At 46.9% G+C, this 27,229-nt stretch overlaps 1 protein-coding gene across 1 annotated transcript in view; it reads left to right on the top strand.

The window, feature by feature from the left end:
• The first annotated feature begins 11,561 nt into the window (after nt 1–11,561).
• Nucleotides 11,562–27,229, top strand: part of MAP2K3 (mitogen-activated protein kinase kinase 3) — a 65,835-nt gene continuing 50,167 nt past the window's right edge. Inside the window, exon 1 of the mRNA XM_080981218.1 lies at nt 11,562–11,757. Coding sequence (XP_080837344.1) covers nt 11,742–11,757 — 16 coding nt within the window. The 5' untranslated portion in view covers nt 11,562–11,741. The remainder of the gene's footprint in view (nt 11,758–27,229) is intronic.

Below are 27,229 nucleotides of genomic sequence, written 5' to 3'. Positions count from 1 at the left end.
GATGAGTTCTTCCTGTCTGCAACTACAGTGGTACCTTGGTTCTCTGTTCCGGAAGTCCGTTCCAAAACCAAAGTGTTCCCAAACCGAGGCGTGCTTTCCCATAGAAAGTAATGCAAAATTGATTAATCCGTTCCAGACTTTTAAAAACAACCCCTAAAACAACATTTGAAGATGAATTTTGCTATCTAATGAGACCATTGATCCATAAAATGAAAGCAATAAATGTGCTGCAGTCACACAATCAATCGGTAGCTGAACTGGGTTCCACACAGTCACAAAACAAAACAAAAAGAGCCGCATAAACAGAAACGCAAAATACAGTGGTACCTCGGGTTAAGAACTTAATTTGTTCTGGAGGTCCGTTCTTAACCTGAAATTGTTCTTAACCTGAGTTACCACTTCAGCTAATGGGGCTTCCAGCTGCCGCCATGCAATTTCTGTTCTCATCCTGAAGCAAAGCTCTTAACCTGAGGTACTATTTCTGGGTTAGCCGAGTCTGTAACCTGAAGCGTCTGTAACCCGAGGTACCACTGTAAATAGCAAAAAATAGACAGACCTTAGTGTAACACTCAAATCAGAAGCGTAACACTCAAAACAGAGCACGTTCGGCTTCCAAACGTTCGCAAACTGGAACACTTACTTCCGGGTTTGCAGTGTTTGTGTTCCAAGTTGTTTGAGTACCAAGGCATTTGAGAAACAAGGTACCACTGTATAGGTTACCTTAAAAGAAGGAGAAGAATCCCTAACTCACCCTTTCCAACTTGGGCTGCCTAATATCTTCTTTGTGCTTCCATAGGGGTTGTGTTGGTCCTGTAAGTTAAATAATTATGCAGTTGGAAGGAATTCCCCCAAGGCCTACCTTCCTGCAAGGCAGGAACCGCTGGTAAAGAAGCCCTGGCAGGGAGGTGGCCCAGCCTCTGTTTGAAAACTTCTAAGGAAGGAGGACCCACTGCCTTTGGTGGAGCCTGTTCCACTGATAGCCCTGTTCTCCAGGAATTTGCCTAATCCTATTTTATATGTTTGTAGATCACAGAAGAAAGCATTTGGCTTAATTATATTTAGGTTGATCTGGGTTTTCTCTCTCTAAGCAAGCATTTAAAAGTCATGTCAAGTTTTAAGCTGTTCATATTCATACTATAAGGGACGCGGGTGGCGCTGTGGGTAAAACCACAGTGCCTAGGACTTGCCAATTGTATGGTCGGCGGTTCGAATCCCCGTGGCGGGGTGAGCTCCCGGTCCCATCTCCTGCCCACCTAGCAGTTCAAAAGCACCCTTAAGTGCAAGTAGATAAATAGGTACCGCTTTATAGCGGGAAGGTAAACAGCGTTTCCATGTGCTGCGCTGGTGCTGGCTTGCCAGAGCAGCTTCGTCACGCTGGCCACGTGACCCGGAAGTGTCTTCAGACAGCGCTGGCCCCTGGCCTCTAGAGTGAGATGAGCGCACAACCCTAGAGTCTGACAAGACTGGCCCGTACGGGCAGGGGTACCTTTACCTTTTATTCATACTATAAAGTTGCCTTCTATAACCAGCTTATACTGTGGAATATACCTTGTGGAATTTTGATATTCAGATCTCAGTTGGATTGTGTTTCTTTCTGTTGTGTTGGGTGGGGGCAGCATTCCATTTTTGCTGGGTTCGGATAACAATAGGAACCGGACCACAGAGCAATCTTGTCAAACTTGGTGCCTGCTGTATCTTTTGGACTACAACTCCCATCAAACCCTCAGGAAACATGGCTGGCACCAATTTAGGGAAGGCTGCCATTAGAGAGATTAAATTTCAGTGCTTAGGGCATTTATGGAACTGGCACAAAACTTCCTCTGAATTTGCCCCATTGTGTGGATTCCGCCTAGGATTAAACTGAATGGCATGAGTCATAATAGCTAACTGGGAAACGGAGGAAACTATCCTGACTGAATTTATTCACTTCTCACTTTTTAATTAAGCCTCTTATTTGCAATATCCCCCTTTGAAGTTAAATATAAATGTATTTTTCTTTTTTTAAGAGAGTGGGCTAAAATCCTTCTCACAGTTATATTTGAGTTTAAAGTCTGGGAACTGGCTGGTGTGCCCGAACTTGGCTGTGTACACTATACCTTTAAATCACATGCAAAGCACATTCTTTCCCTCAAAGAATTCTGGGATCTGTAGTTTACCCATCATAGAGTTACAACTCCCAGCAACCTAACTTAACAAACCACGGTTCCCAGAATCCTTTGAGGGGCAGAAACATGCCTTGAATGTACTTTAAATACATAGTGTGTACACAACACAGGAATTCCCCATGCATCTGCTTCGAAATCATTCCAGTTTTCTGCAGCTGCAGGACGGCCTGCCTTGCATCTGATGTTGCATATGGGACAGCCAGGTGTGTTTTCAGAAAACAGCCTCTTAGGTTAACTGGAGAGAGCAGGTAGGCCAGGTTCAGCTTGTAGAGCCAAAAAAATATTCCCCACCCCAGGCCAACCTAGTTCTCAGCTGCCTACAAGATGGGAATGCAGATAGGAAGCCCACAAACAGGATCTGAGTGTGACAATGCTTTCCCCGCTTGTGATTCCCATTAAGTGGTACACAAATTAACAAAGGTATTTTTAATGCAAATTGGTGTTGTCTCTTGTCTTCTTCTTGGGTGATGCATGAGCGGCCATCCTAGTTTGTCTCCCCCTCTCTTTGTTTTTAGATAGTACAGTGGTACCTCGGGTTAAGTACTTAATTTGTTACGGAGGTCCGTACTTAACCTGAAACTGTTCTTAACCTGAAGCACCACTTTAGCTAATGGGGCCTCCTGCTGCTGTCACGCCGCCGGAGCACAATTTCTGTTCTCATCCTGAAGCAAAGTTCTTAACCTGAAGCACTATTTCTGGGCTAGCAGAGTCTGTAACCTGAAGCATATGCAGCCTGAAGCGTATGTAACCCGAGGTACCACTGTAGGGGACTTCTTTAAAAAAACAACAACCAACATCCAGCTGACTTATAGTTTATGAACAGCTATTTCATATTATTTAAATGTGTTGCTAGTGAATTTTTATCTTTGTATGATCTTTCATGAAGCTTTAGCTGTTGCTGACTTTACAGTGAAAATGTCCATAAGATCTAATCTTTTCCATTTTGGTTCTCTCCTCTTTTAGAGTTTTGGGTTTGATATCCTGCTTTATCACTACCCGAAGGAGTCTCAAAGCGGCTAACATTCTCCTTTCCCTTCCTCCCCCACAACAAACACTCTGTGAGGTGAGTGGGGCTGAGAGACTTCAGAGAAGTGTGACTGGCCCAAGGTCACCCAGCAGCTGCATGTGGAGGAGCGGAGACGCGAACCCAGTTCACCAGATTACGAGACTACCACTCTTAACCACTACACCACACTGGCTCTTTTAATCAGCTTTGGTTTGTTTTCGACAGAAAGGTAGGATGTCCACTCATATCCATGTCATACATTTACAACACTCTGATACCACTTTAACACAGTCATGGCTTTCCCCAAATAAGCCAAGAGTTTATTAGTGACCTCAGAGCTACCATTCTCAGCACCCTTAATTAACCAGGATTCCCAGGATTCTCTGGGGGAAGCCATGGCCATGTTAGAGTGGTAGAACTGTGGGGTGTGAATTTGATCTCCATAATTAACTGACTGGGGTCAGATTATTATTGTTGGTATTAATTGCTTTGGAGCCTGGATCTGGCCCCTGGATCTGGCCCACTGGTCACAAGTTGGACCATCATTATTCTAGGTACTACAAGGATATGTGCACATATCTTGAAAGATCTACATTGGCTCCCAGTATGTTTCCGAGCACAATTCAAAGTGTTGGTGCTGACCTTTAAAGCCCTAACCGGCCTTGGTCCAGTATACCTGAAGGAGCGTCTCCACCCCCATCGTTCTGCCCGGACACTGAGGTCCAGTGCTGAGGGCCTTCTGGCGGTTCTCTCACTGCGAGAAGCCAAGTTACAGGGAACCAGGCAGAGGGCCTTCTCGGTAGTGGCACCCGCCCTGTGGAACGCCCTCCCACCAGATGTCAAAGAGAAAAACAACTACCAGATTTTTAGAAGACATCTGAAGGCAGCCCTGTTTAGGGAAGCTTTTAATGTTTAACATACTATTGTACAGTATTTTAATATTTTGTTGGAAGCCGCCCAGAGTGGCAGGGAAACCCAGCCAGATTTATAAACCCAGGGGTATAAATAATAAATTGTTGTTGTTGTTGTTTACTCTGACTCCAGCATGCTCCCACAACTGGTGTTTGTAGCTGAGTGCACATGAAGTGAGCCACACAATCCGTATGCACCCTGTATTTCCTGAGAAGTGATCAGGTTTGTTGTAATTTCCCACAAATCAGCTTAAACACAAGTTGAAAATGCAAGCCACAGATAAGCTGAAGTGTGTACAGTTTGGACTCCCATTGCACATGTGCAGACAACAGCTTCCTAGAATAGGATTTCAGAGGAGTTGCAGGTACAGGGAAACAAATCAGGTAATGCACGCAGGTCAGGGCCCAAACCTGAGTCCCAAGGGCAGCTCCTGGTGATGTCATGGGGATGGGCCCTGGAGACGGAGGTTCATTGGGAGAGGGGAGCAGAGGAAGGCATATCCCCCAGCGTGTACATGCTATAATGTTTAGCCAACTTATGAGCTGAAGCGTGCAAGCTGCATGCACCGCTTTCTTAATAAAGTCACTCTTGGAGATTCAAGCCCTCCACCTGCCACCTGGAGGGGGCCAGGCGAACCTGAAGACTTCAGCTCAGACCTGGAGGGCTGGCAGCCCTAGGTACAGCAAGTGCAAATGTAACTTGAAATGCATGGGTGGGGACAGCAGACAGACGACCTCACTGTGTTTTAAGCTGCTAATCTGTACACATGCCAAGTCACTTGCTGCCTCGCTTTCCTAAAGAGGCACTCAGCCAGCCTCTTGCCTCTCATTGTGTGTCTGTTGTGTGCATTCTTTGGAGAGGGCCCTTGACAGCAAAGAATTTCTGGAATGGAAGTGGGTGGGGAATATGAAAACCACCCAGTATGTGCCGTGCTATTTACTCATGCAGCTCATTTACGAGTCCTTTTCCTGCAAGGCCACCTGACCTTCTCCCTGCTCCTGTTAAATCACAAACAAGGGAAGGTTCTGTTGGCTGAATCTCAAGGAAGCATGAATGACGTGTGGGCATGTTTTTCAAGCTCAGGGTGGAAGGGGGAGACGGAGGAGCAATTTTGTCTTCTCCCGAGTCTACACACACAAACACTCAAAGGCTGGCAGTGTAGGAACGTAGAGCTTATTTATAACCTGAGCCTCATATCAAAGCCTTTCTGGGGATGGTCATAGTATGATGTTGGAACACCTGCTTTGCATGCAGAAGGTCCATGGTTTAGTCCCTGGCATCTCCAGGTAGGACTGGGAAATACTCCCAGTTTGAAACCCTGGAGAGCCATTGCAGAAAATACTGAGCTTAGAGGAACCAGTTGGTTGACCTGGTATAAGGCAGCTTCCAAAGTAGAAGTCCAAATGCAACCTGGGCTGGTGCCAACACCTGCCCTCCTTGAGCAGCTGACCGGATGTCAGGAGCCAGAGTCACATGACCAGCAATAAAAAACATGGTGTCAGTGCTTTTCACTCTTCACAGAGCAGGCCTGGTGACCCTAGCATCTCTTCCCAGTAGGTCTTTCTCCAGTGAAGCAGTTGCAAGGACTGAAGGTCCCTGCCTTTCCCCCACTCTGCAAGACCCCTCCCCTCCAGGGTCTTTCCCAAGCAGTCACCCTGCTTGGAACTCCCTGGATTCTTCAGGGAGAATCCTGCCCCATCACTGCCTCTTCCCCCTCTCCAGCCCTCCTCTTCTGCCTCTGAGTCTGGGTTTGCAGATGTTCTTGAACCACAACTCCCATCATCCCTGACTGCTGGCCATGCTGGCTAGGAATGATGGGAGTTGTAGTCCAACAACACCTGGGAACCCAAGTTTGAGGAAGGCTGACCTAATGCCTCACCTGGAAGCACCTTGGCTTTCTTGAAACTCACAATTCAAACAAGTCCCATGCCACCTTGTGATTAAACCATCAAACGACACTATCTGTGCAACACCCTAGACTTCTATGCCGCTGGTGAGTTAAGCTTAGGATCCATCATAGGTGGTGAACATTCTTTCCCTCACGCTCATGCCCAAAGCATAATGAAGACCCTATCAAACTGTACTTTCAAAACAGTAACATTCCACTTTAAGCAGTCATGATTTACCTCAAGAATTGTTAACAGGGCTGGCCCAGGGCACTTTGGCGCCTGAAATGAACCACAATACAGGCAACTACCCCTTTGGGCACGTTTGACATGTACACAATTGCCAACATGTGCACCGTTTTTCGGCCCCAAAACAGAGTTGTCTGCATAGCACCCCACCAGGGAACAAGGGGGTGAATGAAGACCTACATGGGGAACAAGGGCAAGAATAAAATCAACCTTACCTGAGAGCTGAAGTGGGAATCAAAAGCGTTGTGGGTGGTGAGGAAGGGGCTCATAATCATGCCAGCAGCCCCCAGAGGGCAGCCCCTGCCATTTACTGCCATTTACTGTATTCCTTCTTGGAGTGAATGCAGGTGGGAGGCTCTGCTCAGCGCTCCCTTTAAAGAGCCATGTGGAGCATGTGTGCGGCTCTTTGGGGCTTTTCCCAGCGGAGGGAGAAGGGCTACCCCTCCTCGGGGAAAAGCCCCCAAGAGCCGCACACACACTCCGCATGCTCTTTAAAGGGAGCGTGGCTCTTGGGGGAGCCTTAGCCGCACGCAGCCTCTCCCGGGCAGGGGGATGAAGGCTCCCCTTGCCTGGGAGAGGCTGTGCACGGCTATCCCATAAGCCAGGACAGCAAGTGGGATTGCTGCGCAGTGATCCCGCTTGCTGTCCTGGCTTCTGGGATTCAGAATATTCTTTTTCTTGTTTTCCTCTTCCAAAAGCTAGGTGCGTCTTATAGAAAAATACAGTACTCCCCATGGCGGGAGGAGAACAGCGGCACCAATTTGCCAAGAGGCTGCTGTAGAGGCGGAATGGCGGAGGCTGCTGAGCAGCCCCTAAGGTGTGAGGGGCAGTTGTCATGCTGCTATCATAGCAGTGGAGGCAGCAGCTGGCGATGTGTTCCTTGGAGGCTGTCTCTGCCGCCCCTGTGGATCCTGCCGCCCAAGGCAGTCACCTCACCTTGCCTAATTGGTGGGCCGCCCCTGTTTTGTTAAGGGGTGCTGAGAGCCATTAGGAGACCCCCTAACTCCCCTTCCCAGAATGGTTTAATGATCAATCCCTCTTGCCAGGGAACTCAGGGACTTGTAGCTCTGGGAGGGGAATAGGGGTCTCCTAGGGTTGCCATGGAGGGACGCGGGTGGCGCTGTGGGCTAAACCACAGAGCCTAGGACTTGCCGATCAGAAGGTCGGCAGTTCGAATCCCTGCGACGGGGTGAGCTCCCGTTGCTCAGTCCCAGCTCCTGCCAACCTAGCAGTTCGAAAGCACATTAAAGTGCAAGTAGATAAATAGGTACCACTCCGGTGGGAAGGTAAACAGCATTTCCGTGCGCTGCTCTGCTTTGCCAGAAGCGGCTTAGTCATGCTGGCCACGTGACCCGGAAGCTGTACGCCGGCTCCCTCAGCTAATAAAGCGAGATGAGCGCCGCAACCCCAGAGTCGGTCACGACTGGACCTAATGGTCAGGGGTCCCTTTACCTTTACCTAGGGTTGCCATATGTCTGGGAAAACCTGGGCATATCCTCTTTTTGGGGGCCAACATGCCCATCCGGGTTGATGTTTACATTTTAAAGGAAATGTCCTGGTTTTGGAGGGCTCAGTTTTGGGCTCGGGTTGCTCTGCACATCATGGCCATTGCCAGCCTAAGAGGTGCACGGGTGCGGCAGGGGCAGGTCTTCAAGATATGGCAACCATATGACCTAACAACATTCAGCCACCCTTAACAAACTATAGTTCCCAGGACTCGGGGGAAGCCATTACCATTTAAAGCGATCTAATATTACTTTAAATCAAGCTTCCTTAAACTCGGATGTTTTGATACTACAATTCCCATCATCCCTGACCACTGGTCCTGCTAGCTAGGGATTATGGGAGTTGTAGGCCAAAAACATCTGGAGGGCCGAGTTTGAGGAAGCCTGCTTTAAATGTACAGTGGTTCTTGGAGGAAAAGGGTGGGATGGAAATGCAATAGATGAACAGTAAAGTGCGGTAAATAAAAGAGGCATCTCTTTTACCATGTTATCTATACCCTGGATTATATGCTTAGCCCTTTCGCTGCAGGAAGTTGTGGTGGGATTCTCAGGAGTGAACCAAAGTGGGGGATTCCTTCCAGCACAGATACTTCAGTTTCAGAGAAGGGACCTTCCTCAGGACCACAGCAAGGTGCAAATGGGTTAAACTCCCCTGCTACCTACTTACCTGCTGCAGCCCAGATACCTGTCAAACCTTCCCTGCAGCAGAGGCTTATTATAATTATTATCAGTGTATTTGCCTGTTAGGTGCAAAAGACACATTTAACATTGGTGGGAGCGGCCTGCAATCTCTCATTGTTTCTTCCCAGGTGGTGGGTACTCCTTTAATCCATGACACAGATTAACAACCTAACAGCTTCCTTTCCACACCTTCCTTTCCTACTGAAATGAATAACTTCTCCGCCCACGCATGCTGTCCTAACGTCTCCCTGCCCTTTCATTCTTCTCACAAGGCTTCTCTTTTCCTGTCCACCTTCTTACCCAATTCCACCCTTTGAGATAAGAGGGAGTTAAGACACACACACACACACACACAGGCCAGATTGCATTTGAATCCCTATTTCCCCCCCCAGTGTGTGTAGGGCAGGCACGTCCAAACTTGGCCCTCCAGCTGTTTTGGGACTACAATTCCCTCATCCCTGACCACTGGTCCTGCTAGGTAGGGATGATGGGAGTTGTAGTCCCAAAACAGCTGGAGGGCCAAGTTTGGCCATGCCTGGTGTAGGGTGTTGCCAGCTCAGGAGCATGCCAAACCCTGAGATTTCAGGGCCCAAACATGAAGAAAAGGAAGAAGAAGAAGAAGAAGAAGAAGAAGAAGAAGAAGAAGAAGAAGAAGAGGAGGAGTTTGGATTTGATATCTTGCTTTATCACTACCCTAAGGAGTCACAAAGTGGCTTACATTCTCCTTTCCCTTCCTCCCCCACAACAAACACTCTGTGAGGTGAGTGGGGCTGAGAGACTTCAGAGAAGTGTGACTAGCCCAAGGTCACCCAGCAGCTGCATGTGGAGGAGCAGAGACACGAACCCGGTTCACCAGATTATGAGTCCACCGCTCTTAACCACTACACCACAGTGAGAGCTAGGGGTGGCCTCTGGTGATGCAGCAGCGTAGCGTGGGTTGCCGGGACCCAGGGTGGGCAAGTTGCAACCGCCACCTGAGCTCACCGCCACTGGAGCCTGCAAAGGGCAGAGCCCAACCAGCCAATGCAACCTTTGGCAGGGAATCCCGCCAACATCCTCAGAGAGGAGCACTGGGCTGAGCTATGCTGGGGCCCCTTGCCCGCCTCATTCTGGGGTTCACAGCTGCTCATCATGAACCTAAGTTGCTCTGCTGCCATTTCCAGAATGGGGCGGGGATCCCCATGGAAGCAGGCACCTGCGTGAGGGCTCCTGGTTGTGCCCTCTCTGTGAACTGCCCTTAGATCTATGGACACCATTTTCATAAATAATAAAACACAGACCTACAGTTCCCAGCACCCTGAACAAACTACAGTTCCCAGGATTCCCTGTGACTGCTAATGTGGCACAAAAGTGCTAAGGAACGTGTGGCATGGATGTGACTCTTGCCCGCCACACAATGTTAAGCTGGAACAAGAATCCCTTTTGATAACTCATCCTGCTCTGGAAGTTCCAGATTCCAAGCTTGGGTGGTTCTCCGCAGATAATGCTGCCACTTGTAGTTCCCTGGTTCACCACATGGGGCAGCTTCCTGACGACAGCAATGTAGCACTTCTATCTTGCACGATGCACGATACGAACATTTGGGTGAAACTCTTAATGGGCTGTTTTAATGCACTGTGGGATCATTCGGCTGTAGCCGGATGGGATGGGATACACATGGTTGTAATGTGGCTGAGTTCTGCAGCAGTTAGCTTTTATGGTGCCCCATGGTGATACATCTGGAGATAACACATTTTCCCTAAATACAAATTTCCCTAAATTCCCAAACTTCCCCACCCACACCCCCTCCACGGACCACATGAAAATTATGGATTTTTTCTGACACGGTGCAACAAGACAACTAGCTTCATGAGGTTTAAAAAAAAACAAACAACAACCCTCCCAGAACAGATTCTGTTCCTGTAATAGGAAAACACCATCACATAATTTGGGATTGCCCTCTTCTCGACACTCCTCGCAGAGATCTCCTAGGGACTGCCTTGCAGCTCAAAATATTGATTTACAAAGAGTCTGTCATCCAATATTTGTCGAGGGATGATACTACAAAGATTGTTTTGGGCGTACTTAGCCAAGATCTTTAAAGCTAAATCTAACGTTTCCTGATTTATTCAATGGTGGCTATGTAGTCTTTTATATATTGTGTGTGTTTGGATTATCAATGCATTTGGATGACTTTGGATGATTTTACTGTTTTAACTTATGCCAATGCAGGCTAGTAGCAGCAGCTAGCTTCCTGTTTTCCTGGCAGCCTCTTGCCAAACCTCAGAGGGCAAGGGCGCAGAAGAAGCAAGACCTTGGATGCTGAAACACAGCATGCCAGTGGTAACCCAGTGCAGGGAAACCAACTTTTATTTTGAAATCTTTTAAGATAGCATTTTAGTTTTCTGTTATGTTGCTTTGACTGTATGCTCTATATTTGACTTTCTTCAGATTGTTTTATTTATGTTTTATTGATTTAATATGCTGCAAACTGCTTTGCTGTAAACCACAGAGCCTAGGACTTGCCGATCAGAAGGTCAGCGGTTCGAATCCCCACGATGGGGTGAGCTCCCGTTGCTCGGTCCCTGCTCCTGCCCACCTAGCAGTTCAAAAGCATGTCAAAGTGCAAGTAGGTAAATGGGTACCGCTCTGGCGGGAAGGTAAACGGCGTTTCCGTGCGCTGCTCTGGTTCGCCAGAAGTGGCTTAGTCATGCTGGTCACATGACCCGGAAGCTGTACGCCGGCTCCCTCGGCCAGTAAAGCGAGATGAGCGCCGCAACCCCAGAGTTGGTCACGACTGGACCCTTTACCTTTAAAGGGGTCCCTTTACCTTTAAACCGGTTTGAGATTTTTCTTAAAAATATAAAGCGGTACAGAAATAATAATAATAAAAAAACAACTTGCAGGGGAAGAAGGTGACGAGGATTCCTGTGGCACCCAGAGCACCTTCTGCCTTGTGCATAGATCAACGCTTCTCTACCACGCAGCCGGTGACTGGGATTCCCTGCAGGGCTACCTGCGTATAAAAGGTAGAGCAGGGAAGGGGGCGTGGTCTAGCAAAACCCCGCCCCCTTCAGAGAAAGCAGCCAATGCGGGGGGCAGAACGCATGGTCCTGGGCGGGGCCGGGGCTCCTTTTATGCAGCTTCTCGCCGCCCCTCCTGCAGAGGCTGTTGCGCTTCATCCACGCGAAGGCTGCGAGGCTGTCTGGACATGTCCTGGGTGCTGCCGGCGCGCGCCCTGCCCCGACGTCTCCCGCTGCCTCACCTGGGCGCCTAGCCGGATCTTCATCGGGCGGAACCCGCCAGGAAGCAGCGCTCTCTCTCCTCCGCCGATCCACGCAGCCAGAAAGAGAGAGCCATGTCCCTTCCGAAAGGTAAGAGAGGGATCTCGCGTGGGTCGCGCAAGAGCTCTTTTGCGCCCCAGGCGAAGGCCAGCTGCTCGCACCCCCGCGCTCTACCCCAAAGCAAACTTCGGTGTTCAGAAACGGATGGCAGGAAGCGCACAACGCTCGAAACCGCCAAAAAAATTAATTATTATTATTTTTTTTGCAAGGATAAGCAATGCAAGATCTCTTGCTGATCTCTCCCAAATGCGAAATGTTTGAGCGCACAAGTCAAATGGAATAATCTTGTGACTATAAATCTGGCCTAACGATAGCTCTGGCACTCCGAGAGCGGGATCTTCCTGATTTTGCCCTCTTTAAAACCGAGAGGTGGTCACACTGTCTTTTTTATTATCTCTTACTGTTTTGTTTAACCGCTTTTAAAACGAGTTTTGAATTCATTTGTGAGAATGAGATCGGTTGTCCCTGAACTTCCTTGAATGTGTTTTATTTTCAGTCCTTATTATGCCAGTGCAATGTCTTGAGAACAGTGTTGAAAGGCAATTTTCCAGTACTATTAATTAGGTGATTATTAATGGTTTTGTGGTACAGTAATATCTGGAAGGTGGCTTGCCAGGAGCGTGATTGGTGTGGAATCGGAATCACCTCTTCTAGGTGTCAGATCTGAGTGTATTTTTCAGTCCAAAATTGTATCGAGGTCTCTGTAATCCACTGTGGGTGGAAACAGGTGTGTGTGTTGTATTTTATGATGGATGTATTATTATTTTTTGCTTTGCATGTGTGTTGTAAACTGCACTAGTGTGAAAGTAGGAGGCAGAAATAATCCCCGCTCTGTCCAATGTGTTGCATTGGACAAGGAATACCGCTTTTCTGGTAAGTTACTCAGAAGCAGAGTGATGCTAGACGTCTTTTTGGATAAAGAAAATAAACAGGGCATTGATTCAGCTAAAGACTTGTCATGGAATATTGGTGGCACATAGCCTTCCTTCTCCCTACCCCAAACTTACCCCGAGTTATATATTTTGGGGTCACACTAGTGTGCGAGGGTCATTCAACGTAGCGAAGAAATGGAATTTGAAAAGGTGCTTCTGTGTAAAATTTTGTATGGGCGATATTTATTTATTTGGAAGTTTGCGTCCTGGCTTTCTTTGAGAAATAGACTTGATGTAGCTTACAAAAGAAGGGAAAAAGGCATAAAATGTTAATGAAACAGCTCGGATGGCTAAGAAACAAGTTCATGGCTTAAACCTATGAGCAGGATTTGAAAAACCAGTTAAGCATAAAAATACAGACGTTGCTAAATTATTGGTGAAATTAAAAACAGCTTGTCTGAAACTTGACAGAGGGAGCCAAACAATCCTCTCTATAACATGTAAATGATTACATTTATCTCCCCCAGTTCCTTCAAGGAGCTCAAGGTGGTGTACGCTGTTTTGTGTTATAAGTAATGCGTATCTTAGAAAATTGTTGTCTTTATCTGTGCATATAAACATGAGGGGCAGTGTGGTGCAGCAGTTAGAGCATTGGCCCACTGCTAGGTTCTTTGCGCCTGGCCTTGCAGGGTTGTTGTGAAGATAAAGTGGGTGAGTTCCTTAAGAGGCTGGGTGGCATAATGATGGTATAAGGTACAAACGCATGGAGAAATCAGAAGGCCTTGCTTGCCCTTATGAGCTTCACAGGCAGTTCTTCCCCTGTGCTGCGCCAGTTCTTTCTACAGATGTTGCATATTTCTGCTCTTATCATCACCGGCTGCGTGAGCTTCGCTCTGTGTCATGCAGCAGCTCTGAGCTGTAACTCAGCCTTGGTGGGATGGGCAGATAGTGTCATGCTTTTGTTTTGGAACACTTGCTCACGTTTCTGTTTCCAAATCTCGGTCCTCTTTGCGTGGGATCTGGCTGCTTGTTCTCGACTGCCTGAACTCTGTCCAAGGGGCAAGATATTGCACAGCTCCTGTGGTCCTCGCCGCATGTCAGAGGACACAGGGCAGAATAAGAGTCCTGCTGGGGAAAGGTCCTAGCTCACCGGTAGAGCTTCTGCCTTGCATGCAGAAGGTCACGGGTTCAATTCCTGGCATCGCCAGGTAGGGTTGGGAATGTTGACTGCCTGAATCCCTGGAGAGGTGCTGCTGGTAATTGTAGACCAACCGGGCAACCACGATCGACGGGTAGATCGCCAGGGTTATCCAGGTTGATCGCAGGAGTAAAAAAAGAGATTGCCCTGTTGCTCCTGAGCGATGGCGACGCATCCTGCCCCTGCTGGCGCTGCTGTGAAAGCTTTAACTCCCCTAGTTGGTGGCAGAGTGGGCGAAGGACTGAGGGCTGTGGACTGTTGTGTGATTGATGGTCTGCCACCTTTCCCAAAAAAAGCAATGACAATGGGTAGATCACATTATACTGGGAGTAGATCGCAGTCTCTAAAGAGTTGGATGTGTCTGTTGTAGACGATAGATGTAGCTGGATAAAAACCAATGGTCTGATCTGGTACAGTGGTACCTCGGGTTACATATGCTTCAGGTTACAGACTCCACTAACCCAGAAATAGTACCTCAGGTTAAGAACTTTGCTTCAGGATGAGAACAGAAATCGTGCTCCGGTGGCGCGGCAGCAGCAGGAGGCCCCATTAGCTAAAGTGGTGCTTCGGGTTCACAACAGTTTCAGGTGAAGTACGGACCTCTGGAACGAATTAAGTACTTAACTCAAGGTACCACTGTATTAGGCAGCTTCCTTTCCTGCTAGGAGTCAGTGGCTGGAGGATGCAGTGGCTAACAGCAGTACAGAGATAGAGGGCAAGATTCAGTCTTAATTCTTGCCACTGGCAACGAGGGATATGGGGAGATGCTTTAAAAGCCCCCAGCATGAACGCAAGTACCCCTGTGGCTCTGCAGAGGTGGAGTCTGTGGCCCGTGTTCTCCTGTCCTGGACAAGATATTTTATCAAAGCCCTCTTATTTGGAAGCTTCAGCTGCCCCCAAATGCTCCAGCCCAGCTGCTGACTGGCGCCTGTTCCAGAGAGCATAGAATTGTAGAGCTGGAAGGAAGCGCACGTAGATAACCTCGCCCAACCCCCTGCAGTGCTGGAATCATTTGCCCGCTGTGGGGCTTGAACCCACAACCCTGAGATTAAGAGTCTCGTGCTCTACCAGCTGGGCTACCCCAGGTCATGAAAACAACTGCACAATTCAAGGTGGTGGTTATGACCTCCAAAGCCCTATATGACTGGGGCCCAGGCTCCTTGAGAAAATGTACCTCCCTATATATATGAACCTGCCTGGGTGCTAGGATCCTTGGTCGACCACCTTCTGTCGGTCCCATGAGCATCAGAAGCGCATGGTCGGCGGTGGCAGGAAAGGGAGCCTTTTCCCGTGGCCCCAACTTTGTGGACTTCCCTCCCAGGAGAGGTTAGACTGGCTCCCTCCTTGGCAGGCTGAGACTGACTTATTAAGATGGCCCCAGCGTCCAAAATTAGCCAGGCGCCAGGTGCGTTTTGCCATCCAGCAGCCGTTTATGTGATAGGTGGTGGGCGGTCCTAATGGAGGTGTGGGCTTTGGTCCTGAAGACATAAAATGGACAGACATTTCAAGATGCTATAAGATTATTTAGATTATTCATTCCTTTCGTCCGGGTTGGAGCATGGCCTGAGGGAGGGTCCCAAGGGCCAGGGAGACAGGTTGGGCCCCCCCCGTCATTTATTTCCTGGGACTGATGTTCAGCATCCTTGCCCTGCGCCTAGAATTTCCAAGGCTGCTGAAGTGGTTTAATTCTAGTTTTTTTTGGGGGGGGGGGGAAAGGGGAAGGCAGCAAAATTTGGAAAACAGCTTGGTTTGTGCCAACATTGCAGTTAATTGTACAAAAAAAACATATACTGGCCTGCAATCCTGTGCCCATCAAATAAACCCCATTGAGCACAGTGGGAATTGTAAGCGTATGAAAATGGAATTTTGTTTGACACTTTTGGCCGGGCAGCACACCTGAGCTGTGTGTGCCTGTGTGTGTTCTGCTTAAGATTAAAAAAAAAAAAAAAATTAAATACAAGGGAATGTCCCTTTCTGGGATTACAGTTGGAACAAGAATGCTTCGTTATTTGTTAATTCCCCACATCAAAGGCCGGGGAACCCTTTTAAGTACTCTGTTAATGACTACTGGGGTAAGGCCCGCACGTTGTTTGCATAGTTAGGCATAATAGAGTAATTACTACTTGCGTAACTGGCAAGAAGAGAGAGAGAGAGAGAGAGAGAGAGAAGGCTAGATATCGAAATGTTCTTTGCGTTTCGGTGTTCTCATTTGCCAGGCTTGCTTTATGGCAGGCTCGTAAATAGCAGCTTGCCTGATTTGCCTGCGGTGGGTAAGAATCTCTTGCCTGCAAATGAACTGGGAGAATTTTGAAAACTGGAGGACAGTTGTCCATCACTGACTAACATAGGTATGTGCAGGCAGGCAGATGAGTCAACAAATATGTATGGGCAGGCAGGCAATGCTTTTCTGGTTGGGCCAAGTAACTTTGGTCGAAGGTTGAGGAACCTGTGGGCCTCTCCAGATGTTGATGGACTACAGCTCCCACAATCCCTGACCATGTTGCCTGGGGCTGATGGGAATTGGAGTCCAGGAACATCCGGAGCAGAGCTTTCCAAACTGTGTGTCATGACATGTTAGTGTGTTCTAGGTGTGTCACGCTCCCTGCACTCCTCCTGGGGCTGGAAAGGGGTTAGTTTAACCTCCAGTTTGCTAGTAAAACTGAATTATTGTGTTGCAAAATGATGCACGCCTAAAAAGTGTGTCACTGACACACAAAGTTTGGAAAGCTCTGATCTGGAGGGTCATAAGTTCCTCATCCCTGTATTAATGGACTTAATGTTCTACCACTAAGCTACTGTCTTGTGGAATAGAGTTTTGCTGGAGACAGCCAGAAGCTTTTGGAAATGCCTCAAAAGCTAGTGTGATAAAAGCAAGCGGTTGCTGTGTTGTAAAAATCGGTCCTTAATATCCTTTCGGCACATACTTGGAGGCCTGTCATCGCCCACTTCCCTTTTGGCACGTTTGCAGAAATCTCTTTGGCGGGTGAGAATGGCCAAAGGTGACACAGGAAGTCACTTAATGAAGTGGGCTAATTTATTTGGATCATTTTTTAAAAAACAAACCCTCTAAACGACTCCAAAACCACTTTGTATTATGTGGGTTTTTTAATAAGTCGGAAATGGAAAGCTGTAGGGTCATTGTGCCATTTATTTTTTAAAGGTGTGTGTAACTGCTTATCTTACTTGCCAAACTGCAAAATGAACAGAAAGTGATTTGCAGCAATAGAATATTTGGTCAATATATTAAAAACTATACATTCAGGTTACCAGACCTCCAGTTCTGACCAGTCTCCAGGTTTGCCTTCCCCTGACAGGTAGACGGCTTGAATCTTCAGGTGGGTGAGAATGCCTTTAATAGAGTAAAAGAATATTAAGAAGATTATGCATGTTGTTTGCGAGCGTTAGCCCAGCAGGACTTGGCTGCAAATTACAGCATAGAACCTCTGGGAGACCTGTCCTCCTCTGCTCCCCTCTCCCACTTAACCTCCATCTCCAGGGCCTGTCCCTGTGACATCACCAAGTCTCAGGCTTGGGCCCTGAAATCTCAGGATCTGGGATGCTCCTGATCTGGCAGTCCCATTGAAGATACATAAATCAGCAGTCATGGAAGAGCATGATGAGCCCCAAGTAGAATTAAATGACAGAAATCCTGATGCAGGTGTCTCCCCACTGATGGGGGTTACATTCCCAGGTACCACACGTATACGTGAAATCGTGTATAGTGGGGAACACCATCTAAAAAGCCGAACTCGGTCCAAAATCCACAAATACCCCCACCAAACTCCACCTAAACGATTCCTTCCAAACTCTAGCTCTCCACAGTCCTCGAACGTTGGTGCAAAGGCTCATGGGATTGCAAGTTGTGTTTCTGCTCTTTTTGCGCCATTTTTGCTATTTAAATCTATTTGTTTAACTATTTCCTGGCGCTGCACATAGAAGCGATCGCATGTGAGTCAAAATGCATGTAAGTGGGGAAAACATTCGGAAACCAAGGCGCAGCTTCCGATTGGCTGCAGGAAGTTTCTGCAGCCAATTGGAAGCCGCGTCGGACATTCGGGTTCCAAAGAATGTTTGCAAACAGGAACACTCACTTCCGGGTCTGCGGCGTTTGGGAGCCAAAGCGTTCGACTCGCAAGGCGTTCGCAAACCAAGGTACAACTGTATTAGCATCACATAAAAAGCCACTTGCATAATCTTGTGTTAACCGAGCATATAAAGACTGTTTCTCACATAAACATGCAACAGGTTGTCAAAGAAAAGATGGCTGCCAGTATGCTCTTTCTGTGAGCTAATCCATGGTCAGTCCTAGTTCAGGGGTGGGGAACCTGTGGCTTTCCCACTGTTGCTGGATCAATATATTTCTGACCTTTGCCCAAGGGGCTGACGTGAATTGTTGTCAGTTACGTGTGCATTCCTATATGGGTCTCCTCAGAAGTAAGCCCCATTAATGGGATTGGGTTATTATTGGGTTAATGGAATGATGATGATAATAATAATAATAATAAAGATAAGTATAATTATTATAAATAATAATGGGTTAATGGAATAATGGTTTAATGGACTTAATGGAAGTTTTTATAGGATTGCACTGAAAATGGACTTTATGGGATGCTCACCCATAAGAAAACACTACTTTGGGCTATTATGAATAAAAACCTTTAATATATTTATATATTAATACAGCAAACTTCTTTTTATTATAAGTATCCAATCTTCTTCAACTTAAAGCAGCAGAATATTTTCTTGGAGAAGCAACATAAATAAAATAAAAGTTTAAAATAAAGTATAAATAAATATTATTAGTATTATTATTATAACTGGATGTGATCAAAGTATGGTCCTTTCAACGGCTATTATCTATTAGCTTTGCATACTTTATCTCGTGCTGCTGCTTGCGTGTGTGTGTGTGTGTGTTTGCTTAACCTCATGTGGAAAGGATGCTGGAGAATTATCACCTGTGCAGGTGAGTGAGCCTGGAAGGCATCACTGGCTTGTCAGGTGCCTTTACAGGTGAGCGTGATGACAAGGAACTTGAATAATTTATTCAAAACATAGGAAGCTGCCTTATACCTGAGTCAGACCATTGGTCCATGTAGGTCAGTATTGTCTACACTGACTGGCAGGAGCCCTCAAGGGTTTCAGGCAGGAGTCTTTCCCAGCCCTATGTGGAGAGGTCAGAGATTGAACCAGGGCCCCTTCTGCCTGCATAGCAAATGCTTTACTACAGAGCCCTATGGAGGGAAATTATATTTTCAACACAGTTGCTGGAAGTTTTGAGGTGAATTTGGAAAGTGGTTCTGTGTTAATTGTGTTTTGGGGGAGTATTTTAAATACGTAGCGGCATTTATATTACAAAATACTATTATTTTTCTTTTTTGTTCACCTCCTTTTGGCAACTCCTGTAGCCAAGCTGATGCCAAACGTATTGCTCTGCTTTCCTTTTCATTTAAATATACGGTATTTTATTCAATTCTCACAGATTTCACATATAATTCCAATACGTAATGCATTTGTACCTCGGAAGTCGAACAGAATTCGTTCTGGAAGTCCGTTCGACTTTCAAAGCACGGCTTCCGATTGGCTGTAGGAAGCTCCTGCCGTGGAAGCCCCGTCAGATGTTCAGCTTCCGAAAGAACGTTCGAAAACTGGAACACTCACTTCGGTTTTTGATCCTTCAGCAGCCGGAACGTTTGACTCCGAAGGCATTGAGGAACCGAGTGTGGCGATCACACAGGGTCCCCGGATGTTTCACTACTTTATTTCTCGCTGCTACCACCCAGGCCCAGTCAGGGTTAAATTGGAACATAAACTTCTGTTTATTTATTGCAGTTTAACAAGCGTGTGGTTTCATAAATGGTCTCAGTCAATTACAATCATGGGCTGCCTATCCAGACCTATAACTTCCGCTACTTGCTCTCACTCACTAAACCACGTCTCAGATATTTACTTGTCTTCCTAGCTCCCTAACTGTTCCTGACTCAGCTTATTTCACTACACTAACTCGACCTACCCACAGACTCTATTCCAATTCACTCCCACTCCAACCAACCACCCAACTCCCAATGAACTCCCTGTTTCCCCCTCCCAGAGCTGGTTTTATAGTCCCTCTGACTCCACCCCCCTCAGTTCTGATTGGGTAACCTGTTTAACTAGTTCACCTCCAGCACTCTCATATGTTAACGTCACACCGAGATATGACTACAATTCTTTCTTTTATCAACTTCTTATCTTGTTTTCCAATTCCCCCCTACCTCTTTGCTGCACCCCATCTTCCCTCTTTTGTATCCTAATCACAGTACAATAATTTCTAAATCTTTCCGTTGCTCACAGTTCAAATCCTGCTTGCGCATTCATCATATTATAATATCCCTCTAAATGCACTGCTTTCTTTTGGACCACATCAGCAAGACCAAGTGGGGTGTCTTGTTGTTTTAGCAGCCCAGGACCTCTATAATAATTTAATAATAATAACAATAATTTTATTATTTATACCCTGCCCATCTGGCTGGCTTCCCCCAGCCACTCTGGGGGGCTTGCAGCAAAATATAGAAATGTAATAAAACGTCAAACATTTAAAACTCCCCGATATATACAGGGCTGCCTTCCATATACGCTGCTGAGGTTTGCGCCCTGGACAAACAGATGTCAACAGCAAATTCTGTCCCACCATTCTTCCATCCTGGAACTCAAATCAGCATACCTCCTGTTCTGAGATGGTCACCCACCCAGATACTGACCAGAAGCAGACCTATTTTGCTTCAGCAGGCCCTCTTGCATCTTCAGACCAAAACCTCAGACCGTATTGTAAACTGCTGTGGTATATATTTGCAGAAGAGTAATTTGCAGAAGAGTAATATACAGCTGTCTTAAAGCAGGCATAGCAAATATTGCACACCCTCCAGTTGTTGTTGGACTCCAATTCCCATCAGCCACTACTAGCATAGCCAATGGTTGCACTCTGGAGGGGCCTCCACACTGGGCATCACTGCCATAAATGAACAAAAATCACTTCCTTCTGAATCCGGTTAAGCTCATGCAAAAATGTTGGCCATCACATCATTACTAAGCCCTCGAGGAAAGGAAGTGAGTTTGAGTCAGGGTGGAAGTTTCCGTTGTGTACTTTGGTGGTGGTTGTTGTTTAGTCATGTCCGACTCTTCGTGACCCCCTGGGCCAGAGCACGCCAGACACTCCTGTCTTCCACTGCCTCCCGCAGTTTGGTCAGACTCATGCTGGTAGCTTCAAGAACACTATCCAACCATCTCGTCTTCTGTCGTCCCCTTCTCCTTGTGCCCTCCATCTTTCCCAACCTCAGGGTCTTTTCCAGGGAGTCTTCTCTTCTCATGAGGTGGCCAAAGTATTGGAGTCTCAGCTTCAGGATCTGTCCTTCCAGTGAGCATTCAGGGCTGATTTCCTTCAGAATGGAGAGGTTTGATCTTCTTGCAGTCCATGGGACTCTCAAGAGTCTCCTCCAGCACCATAATTCAAAAGCACCAATTCTTTGGTGGTTATTATTATTATTATTATTATTATTATAAGACAGGGTGTGAGGCAGCATGGTGTAGTGGCTGGGTCGGGCTTGGGGGTGATGGTAATTGTACAGTCCAACAATGCTTGGAGATGCCATAGGTTTCCTGGCTCTGTGGCGTAACCTACTTCACAAAGTGGGTGTGAGGTGTGTGTGTGTGGGGGGTAAATGGGGTGGCTGTGGAGAAATAATTGTCTATTCTACCTTGAACTCCTTGGAGATATGGCAGGATAAAAGTGTAGTTAACACCAGAACTGGATATTCTGTTCTGAAGGGGAGGAAATGGTGCAATAACTACATTAGGGCAATTCCTTTGCTTGGACCAACCAAAATGTTGCAGAGGTGTGTCTGTGTATTTCATGGTTCATCTTCCTTTTTATCCCGCAGAATTCTTCAGGCTGGATGTTTAAATAAACCGTCAGGGAAGAGGGTGAGGAAGATTAAAATCTGGGCATGTGGGGAAAGTTCACAGGTCTACAGTTCATAATAATCCTTGGCTGGTCTGTAAAAAACTGATCTGTAAAAAATGTTACTTGAAAAGAGAGAGACAGACAGACAGACATTGCACATACTTCTGTAAACCAAGAACATCTTTAATAAAATAAAATAAAATTAAAATCCTCAGCTGGTATGCGGGCAGGAGTTTCTTTGACAGACCTGTCCCATCCTTTTTTGCCGTGAACATCCTATCTTTGTTTGCTTGGAAGGAAGCCCCACAGATTGCAGTGGAATTTCTCCCAAGGAAATGTGTGAAGGATTGTGGTCAGCAGGTTTTGCATACCATTTCCCGCCTCCAAACTTTCTCTCCCACATTTCCCTCCTCCCCAGTAACACTTGTCAACACTGCATGGATTCTGAAGAGGTGGATTGGGGTCGCCAAAGGCTTACCGTTCTGAATTTTTTTATTCTTTGCCGTTTTTGTTGCAGCAAACTGACTGGGCTACTCTTGGTGGTGGCTGGCGCCTGTAGGTGCTTTTACAGCGGAAGGCACGGTAGGCAGAGCCAAGATTGTTAGCTGGCCCCCTATTCTTCTCACAAGACTCCCAGAATTCCCTGGGAAGAGGAATGGACGGTTTAAACGTAACAAACTACTGCTCCCAGGATTCTTTGCAGGAAGCCATGACAGTTTTTGGGGTGCCCAAACTTTTTTCAAAGAGGGCCAGAACATGCATGAGGGCCAACCAAAGTTGTTCAGCTTTTTTAAGGATTGAAGTTGTTCAGCTTTTTTTTAAGATTGACGTTGTTGAGCTTTTTTTTTTAGGATTTTACCCCAGGAGATAGACTGGATTAAACAGAGCAGTGGGCCGGATTAGGCCCCCGGATTAGGACTTTGGACAGGCCTGGTTTAAAGTGTTACAATGCCGCTTTAAACAAATAGTGTGTAGGCGAAGGTGGGCTCATCTGTTGTCTTTCCGCATTAGGTATCCCACCGAGGTTTCAACAACTGAAGGGGATCTTCCTTCCGGTGAGGTGGTGTGCAGGATTCTTGCTGGGTTTCGGTGAGGGACGCCACAACACGTCCCTGTGGGTTGAGCTGAGCTGTGTGTGTGTGTGTGTGTGTGTGTGTGTGTGTTTAACCAGAGAGAATCTGGATTTGCATTTCCTGTCTATTGGCGTGTAACCCTCTTATGAGTCAGCACCGTCATGTTTCTGAATGAAGAAGCTGATTCACCGGCAGAAGTGTGTAGGCTGGGCCCGGCTTCCTGGTCCTTGAAGCAAGCGGCTCTGCCTTTTAAAGGGGAAATGGTGTGGCCTTCAGTTGTGACAGGGTTTGCAGTACAAGTACAGTGGTACCTCGGGTTAAGGACTTAATTCGTTCTGGAGGTCCGTTCTTAACCTGAAACTGTTCTTAACCTGAGGTACCACTTTAGCTAATGGGGCCTCCCACTGCCGCTGTGCCGCCGGAGCACGATTTCTGCTCTCATCCTGAAGCAAAGTTCTTAACCTGAGGTAATATTTCTGGGTTAGCGGAGTCTGTAACCTGAAGCGTATGTAACCCGAGGTACCACTGTATAAGGATAGATCCCGACTGGTTCAGTTTTCGTTTCCCTTATGTGGTGGAGGTCTGGGTTCAGGGGCAAACGTTGGTAATGTGGCTCTCTGAGCGAGGACAAAATTTCGTGCCCCCTCTCAGCTCTAAATACTCACATTCCGCCCCCCCCCGCCGGTTCACGTTTTGGAGGAAAAAAAGAGAGGACTAAGTGCAATTAATAATAATAAATTCAGATTTCTAAGCCTGGTGCCTGCAAGTTGTTTGAGGGGCGTGTCTCTCCTACCCACCCTTCCCTGGAGTGGGTCAGCATTTATAAACCCAACAGGCAGAATGCATTCCTTGTGTAGAAAATAGTAGAACTGGGTAGAGGGGATTAGATTTCTTCCTTTGTTTAAAAGCAGCAGCAGCAACAATACTGGACAGCTTGAGCTTTTTAATGTGGCATTGCGCAGCTGAGCTATCTGGAGAGTAGAATCATATGGTGCAGTAGGAGATATTGGGAACTAACAAGACCTGATTGTCGCCAGAATAATAATAATAATAATAATAATAATAATCATGATGTGCACCGCCAATCTGACTGGGTTGCCCTGGCCACTATGGGTGGCTTGCAACAAAATATTAAAAACACAGTAAAACAGGGGTTGGCAAGGTTTACCCGTGATTTCCAGTGTTTGCGCCTGTGCAGACGCGATTTCCGGCGCCGCGGAAGCCAGTCCCTGTGCTGTGCCAGTTTAGCGCAGCGCGCAGGGACTTATCGAGTGGGTGGCTCGGTTCAGGGTTAGCTCGTGGGCCAGTTAAATGACCCCCCCCAAGGGCCGCTTGTGGCCCATGGACCTTAGGTTGCCTACCCCTGCAATAAAACCACAATAAAAACTACCTTTTACAGGACTGCCTTCAGATGTCTTCTAAAAATCAGGCATTTATTTCTTTGACATCTGATGAGAAGGTGTTCCACTGGGAGGGTGTGATTAGTTAATGGAACCTCTCCACTGAGAATATTAATCTGTTGGTATAACAAGGTCTTGATTTTGGTCATTAACATAGTTAAAGAAAGGGGGCCCTTGTGTCTTCGAAGGTATCTCTCTTCATTATGCCTTTAATTGCCCTCTTGTGTCTGCTGAGAGGTTCCTTGTAACTTCACTTCTTGCAATGAGGGAACTGCCAGAAGGCCCTCCGGGCTGGACCTCTGTGTCTGGGCTGAACCGTGGGGTTGGAGACGCTCCTTCAGTGTTATTATATTTTAATGCACAAACAGACAGCTTGAAATGGGCATCAGTTGCATGACGCTAGTTGGCCAAGAGATTGTCCCAACTTGGAGAAACTTGGCTCTGTTGCATCTGTCATGTTGTGATATTAATTGGTTGACGCTGCCAAATCTGGTAGTTCCATCAAGGTAGAAGTATCCCACCGTGTCCTGGTAGCCTGACTGAAATTGGTCTGGTGCATTGCTGAAGCATAAAGGGGGAGAGTGTCCAAGTGTCCACTGCACCATTGTAAGGAGGTTGCATGCATTCACATGCCTGAACTTGTTCTGTAAGTAAACCAGCTCGATTTTGCACAAGAGCTGAGATTCCCGACATCAAAATGAGTGTGCAATGTGGAAACGAGCACCTAGCGCAGCAGCCGTTTTTAATCTGGTCCAGGCGACCCCACAAATTTGGTACATTTCGAGGTAAAAAAATGGGTCATGTTGTGATTCTTTTAATGGAATGCGATGCATAAGAGAGGGAAGGTTTGTGTGGTGGGAGACGTCATCTCTGGGGAAACAAACAGTACCATCTTGGAACTTGGCGAGGCAGGAAATCAATAGTGCAGCAAGCTGAAGGGGCTGTGCTGGGAATGGGGCAAGTTCCTTCTGGCTGGTGGTGGCTGCAGATAGTGGAAGGAAATGCGGGTTGGGGTTATCCAGTAAGACAGGAAGGACGGGCCAAAAGAGCCGTCAGGTGCCTGAGCCTCACAAGTACGCCTACAGCTCTTGAAACCCACCAGCTCTTCCTTCCTCTTTCTGCACAATGAAAATGGAAGTTATTCTGAACCCTGAAGGTTATTCTGAACCCTGAAGGTTATTCTGAACCCATGCTCCTTCTGGGAGGAGCTGATCTGGATCTTGTGCTGCCAGGGCTGTCCACGAGAGGCAGTATGGTGTAGTGGTTAGTGTTGGACCCGAGAGACCAGGGTTCCAATCTCCACTCGGCCGTGAAGCTCACTGGGTTGACCTCTCACCTTAACCTACCTCACAGGGCTGTTGTGCGGGTGAAATGAGGGTTGTGCATTTCACCCTGAGCTCCTTGGAGACAAAGGTTAAAGGCCCATCGAGTCCAACATCTTTGATCACATTGTGCAGCCAGATGCTTGCCAGCAAGACCTGAGTGGAACAGCATTTTCCCACTTGTAATTCCCAGCAGCTGGTATTCCAAGGCAGACTGCCTGATAGCTCAGTTGGTTAGAGCGTGGTGCTGATAATGCCAAGGCTGCAGGTTTGATCCCCATTTGGGACAACTGCATATTCCTGCATTGCAGGGGGCTGGACTGATCCTCAGAGTCCCTACAAAATTCTATGACAGGATCCAGCCATTGTGGCTAGTAGCTATAGCAGCTGGGACATCCAGAAAGCAGCTACATATTCTGCAAATAAGAACATTTAATAATAATAATAAATAAATTGATTTATATATATACTGATCTTCACCAATCAAAAGATCCTAGTGTGGTGTCCATCATTTAATAATAAAAGCAAAATACAAAGCATAAGAGACAGCATAATAGTCAAATAATTATAATACAGTAATCATTTTGATATTATACTGTACTGTACTTTGTTGGCATCCATCTGTCTCAAGAGACAATGGAGTTTGCCTCTGGCGGTCAAGTCCAACCACTGCATGATATACCACACAGGAATGTTTAAGTGTTACTTTGATCATCCTTGGGTCTTCCCAACACACTTGCCCTTGTCTCCTGCCACACCCTTTGAGAACCACTGACTTAGATCGTGAGGTTCTTAGATGTAGACCTAGATCTCTTGAGCTAATAATGGGTCAGGAGAGGACTCTGGGATGATGGAAGTTGTGCTCGGCAAAGTTTGATCCATCAAGTGGAGTTTGCTTTCTTTTTGCTGCTGCGCAAGGGAAATTAACGTTGTCTTGCCTTGTTCTCTGTTTGCATTGGCCAACTTCGTGACTCGGCTCTGAATGCCTTTCCCCCTTTGTTCTGGCTTGCAGAGAAACAAATAGAATGGGTTAGTATTACTCGAACATCATTTGGAGGGCTACGGATTCTCCGCCTCTGACCCACTCCATCATCCTTGTTTACCCTAGTGGGAAACTCACAAACAGGTCACTAGTGCAATGACTGTCTCCTGCTGTCATCCCCCAGAATCTGGAGGCATTTTTGCCTCTCATCCCGGGCGTACAAAGCAGCCAAGATGACCAGCCAAGCAGCCAATGATTGTCTCAATCCCCCATGAATGTCCCCAATGCTCTGCCATTCCTGGAAAGCTTCTGGACATGACGCACAAGCCGAGTTCTCTCTCATGTAGACTAGGCTGCCTTGCTGACTAGTTACAGCCTTGCGTTTCTGGAGTGCATTTGTACAAGAGCTCCACATAGTGGCTTCGGGTTTATTTTTAAAACAATGTTGAAAGCATTGACTCGAGTTGCTGCTTTTCTTTTTTAAAATAAGTATCCCTTCTCCTTTTCTTTAGGTGAATTTTTTTTGCTTTCCACCCAGCGTTGCCCATTTAATTCAAACTTGGTCAGCTAGCAACACTTCCTGTTGACGCCCTCCCTTATTGGCTGGTGTTTCGCAGACGCCAAATAAAGCAACAGTATATAAAGAGAGGATGTCAGGCCGGCTGCTGTGGAAGGAGCTTTTTGTGTGGGTGGCTCAGTTGTGAATGGGATCATAACTG

This window comes from Podarcis pityusensis, assembly GCF_964106645.2.
Source record: "Podarcis pityusensis genome assembly, chromosome: 14".
Lineage (NCBI taxonomy): Eukaryota > Metazoa > Chordata > Lepidosauria > Squamata > Lacertidae > Podarcis > Podarcis pityusensis.
This window is presented reverse-complemented; position numbering and strand designations above follow the sequence as displayed.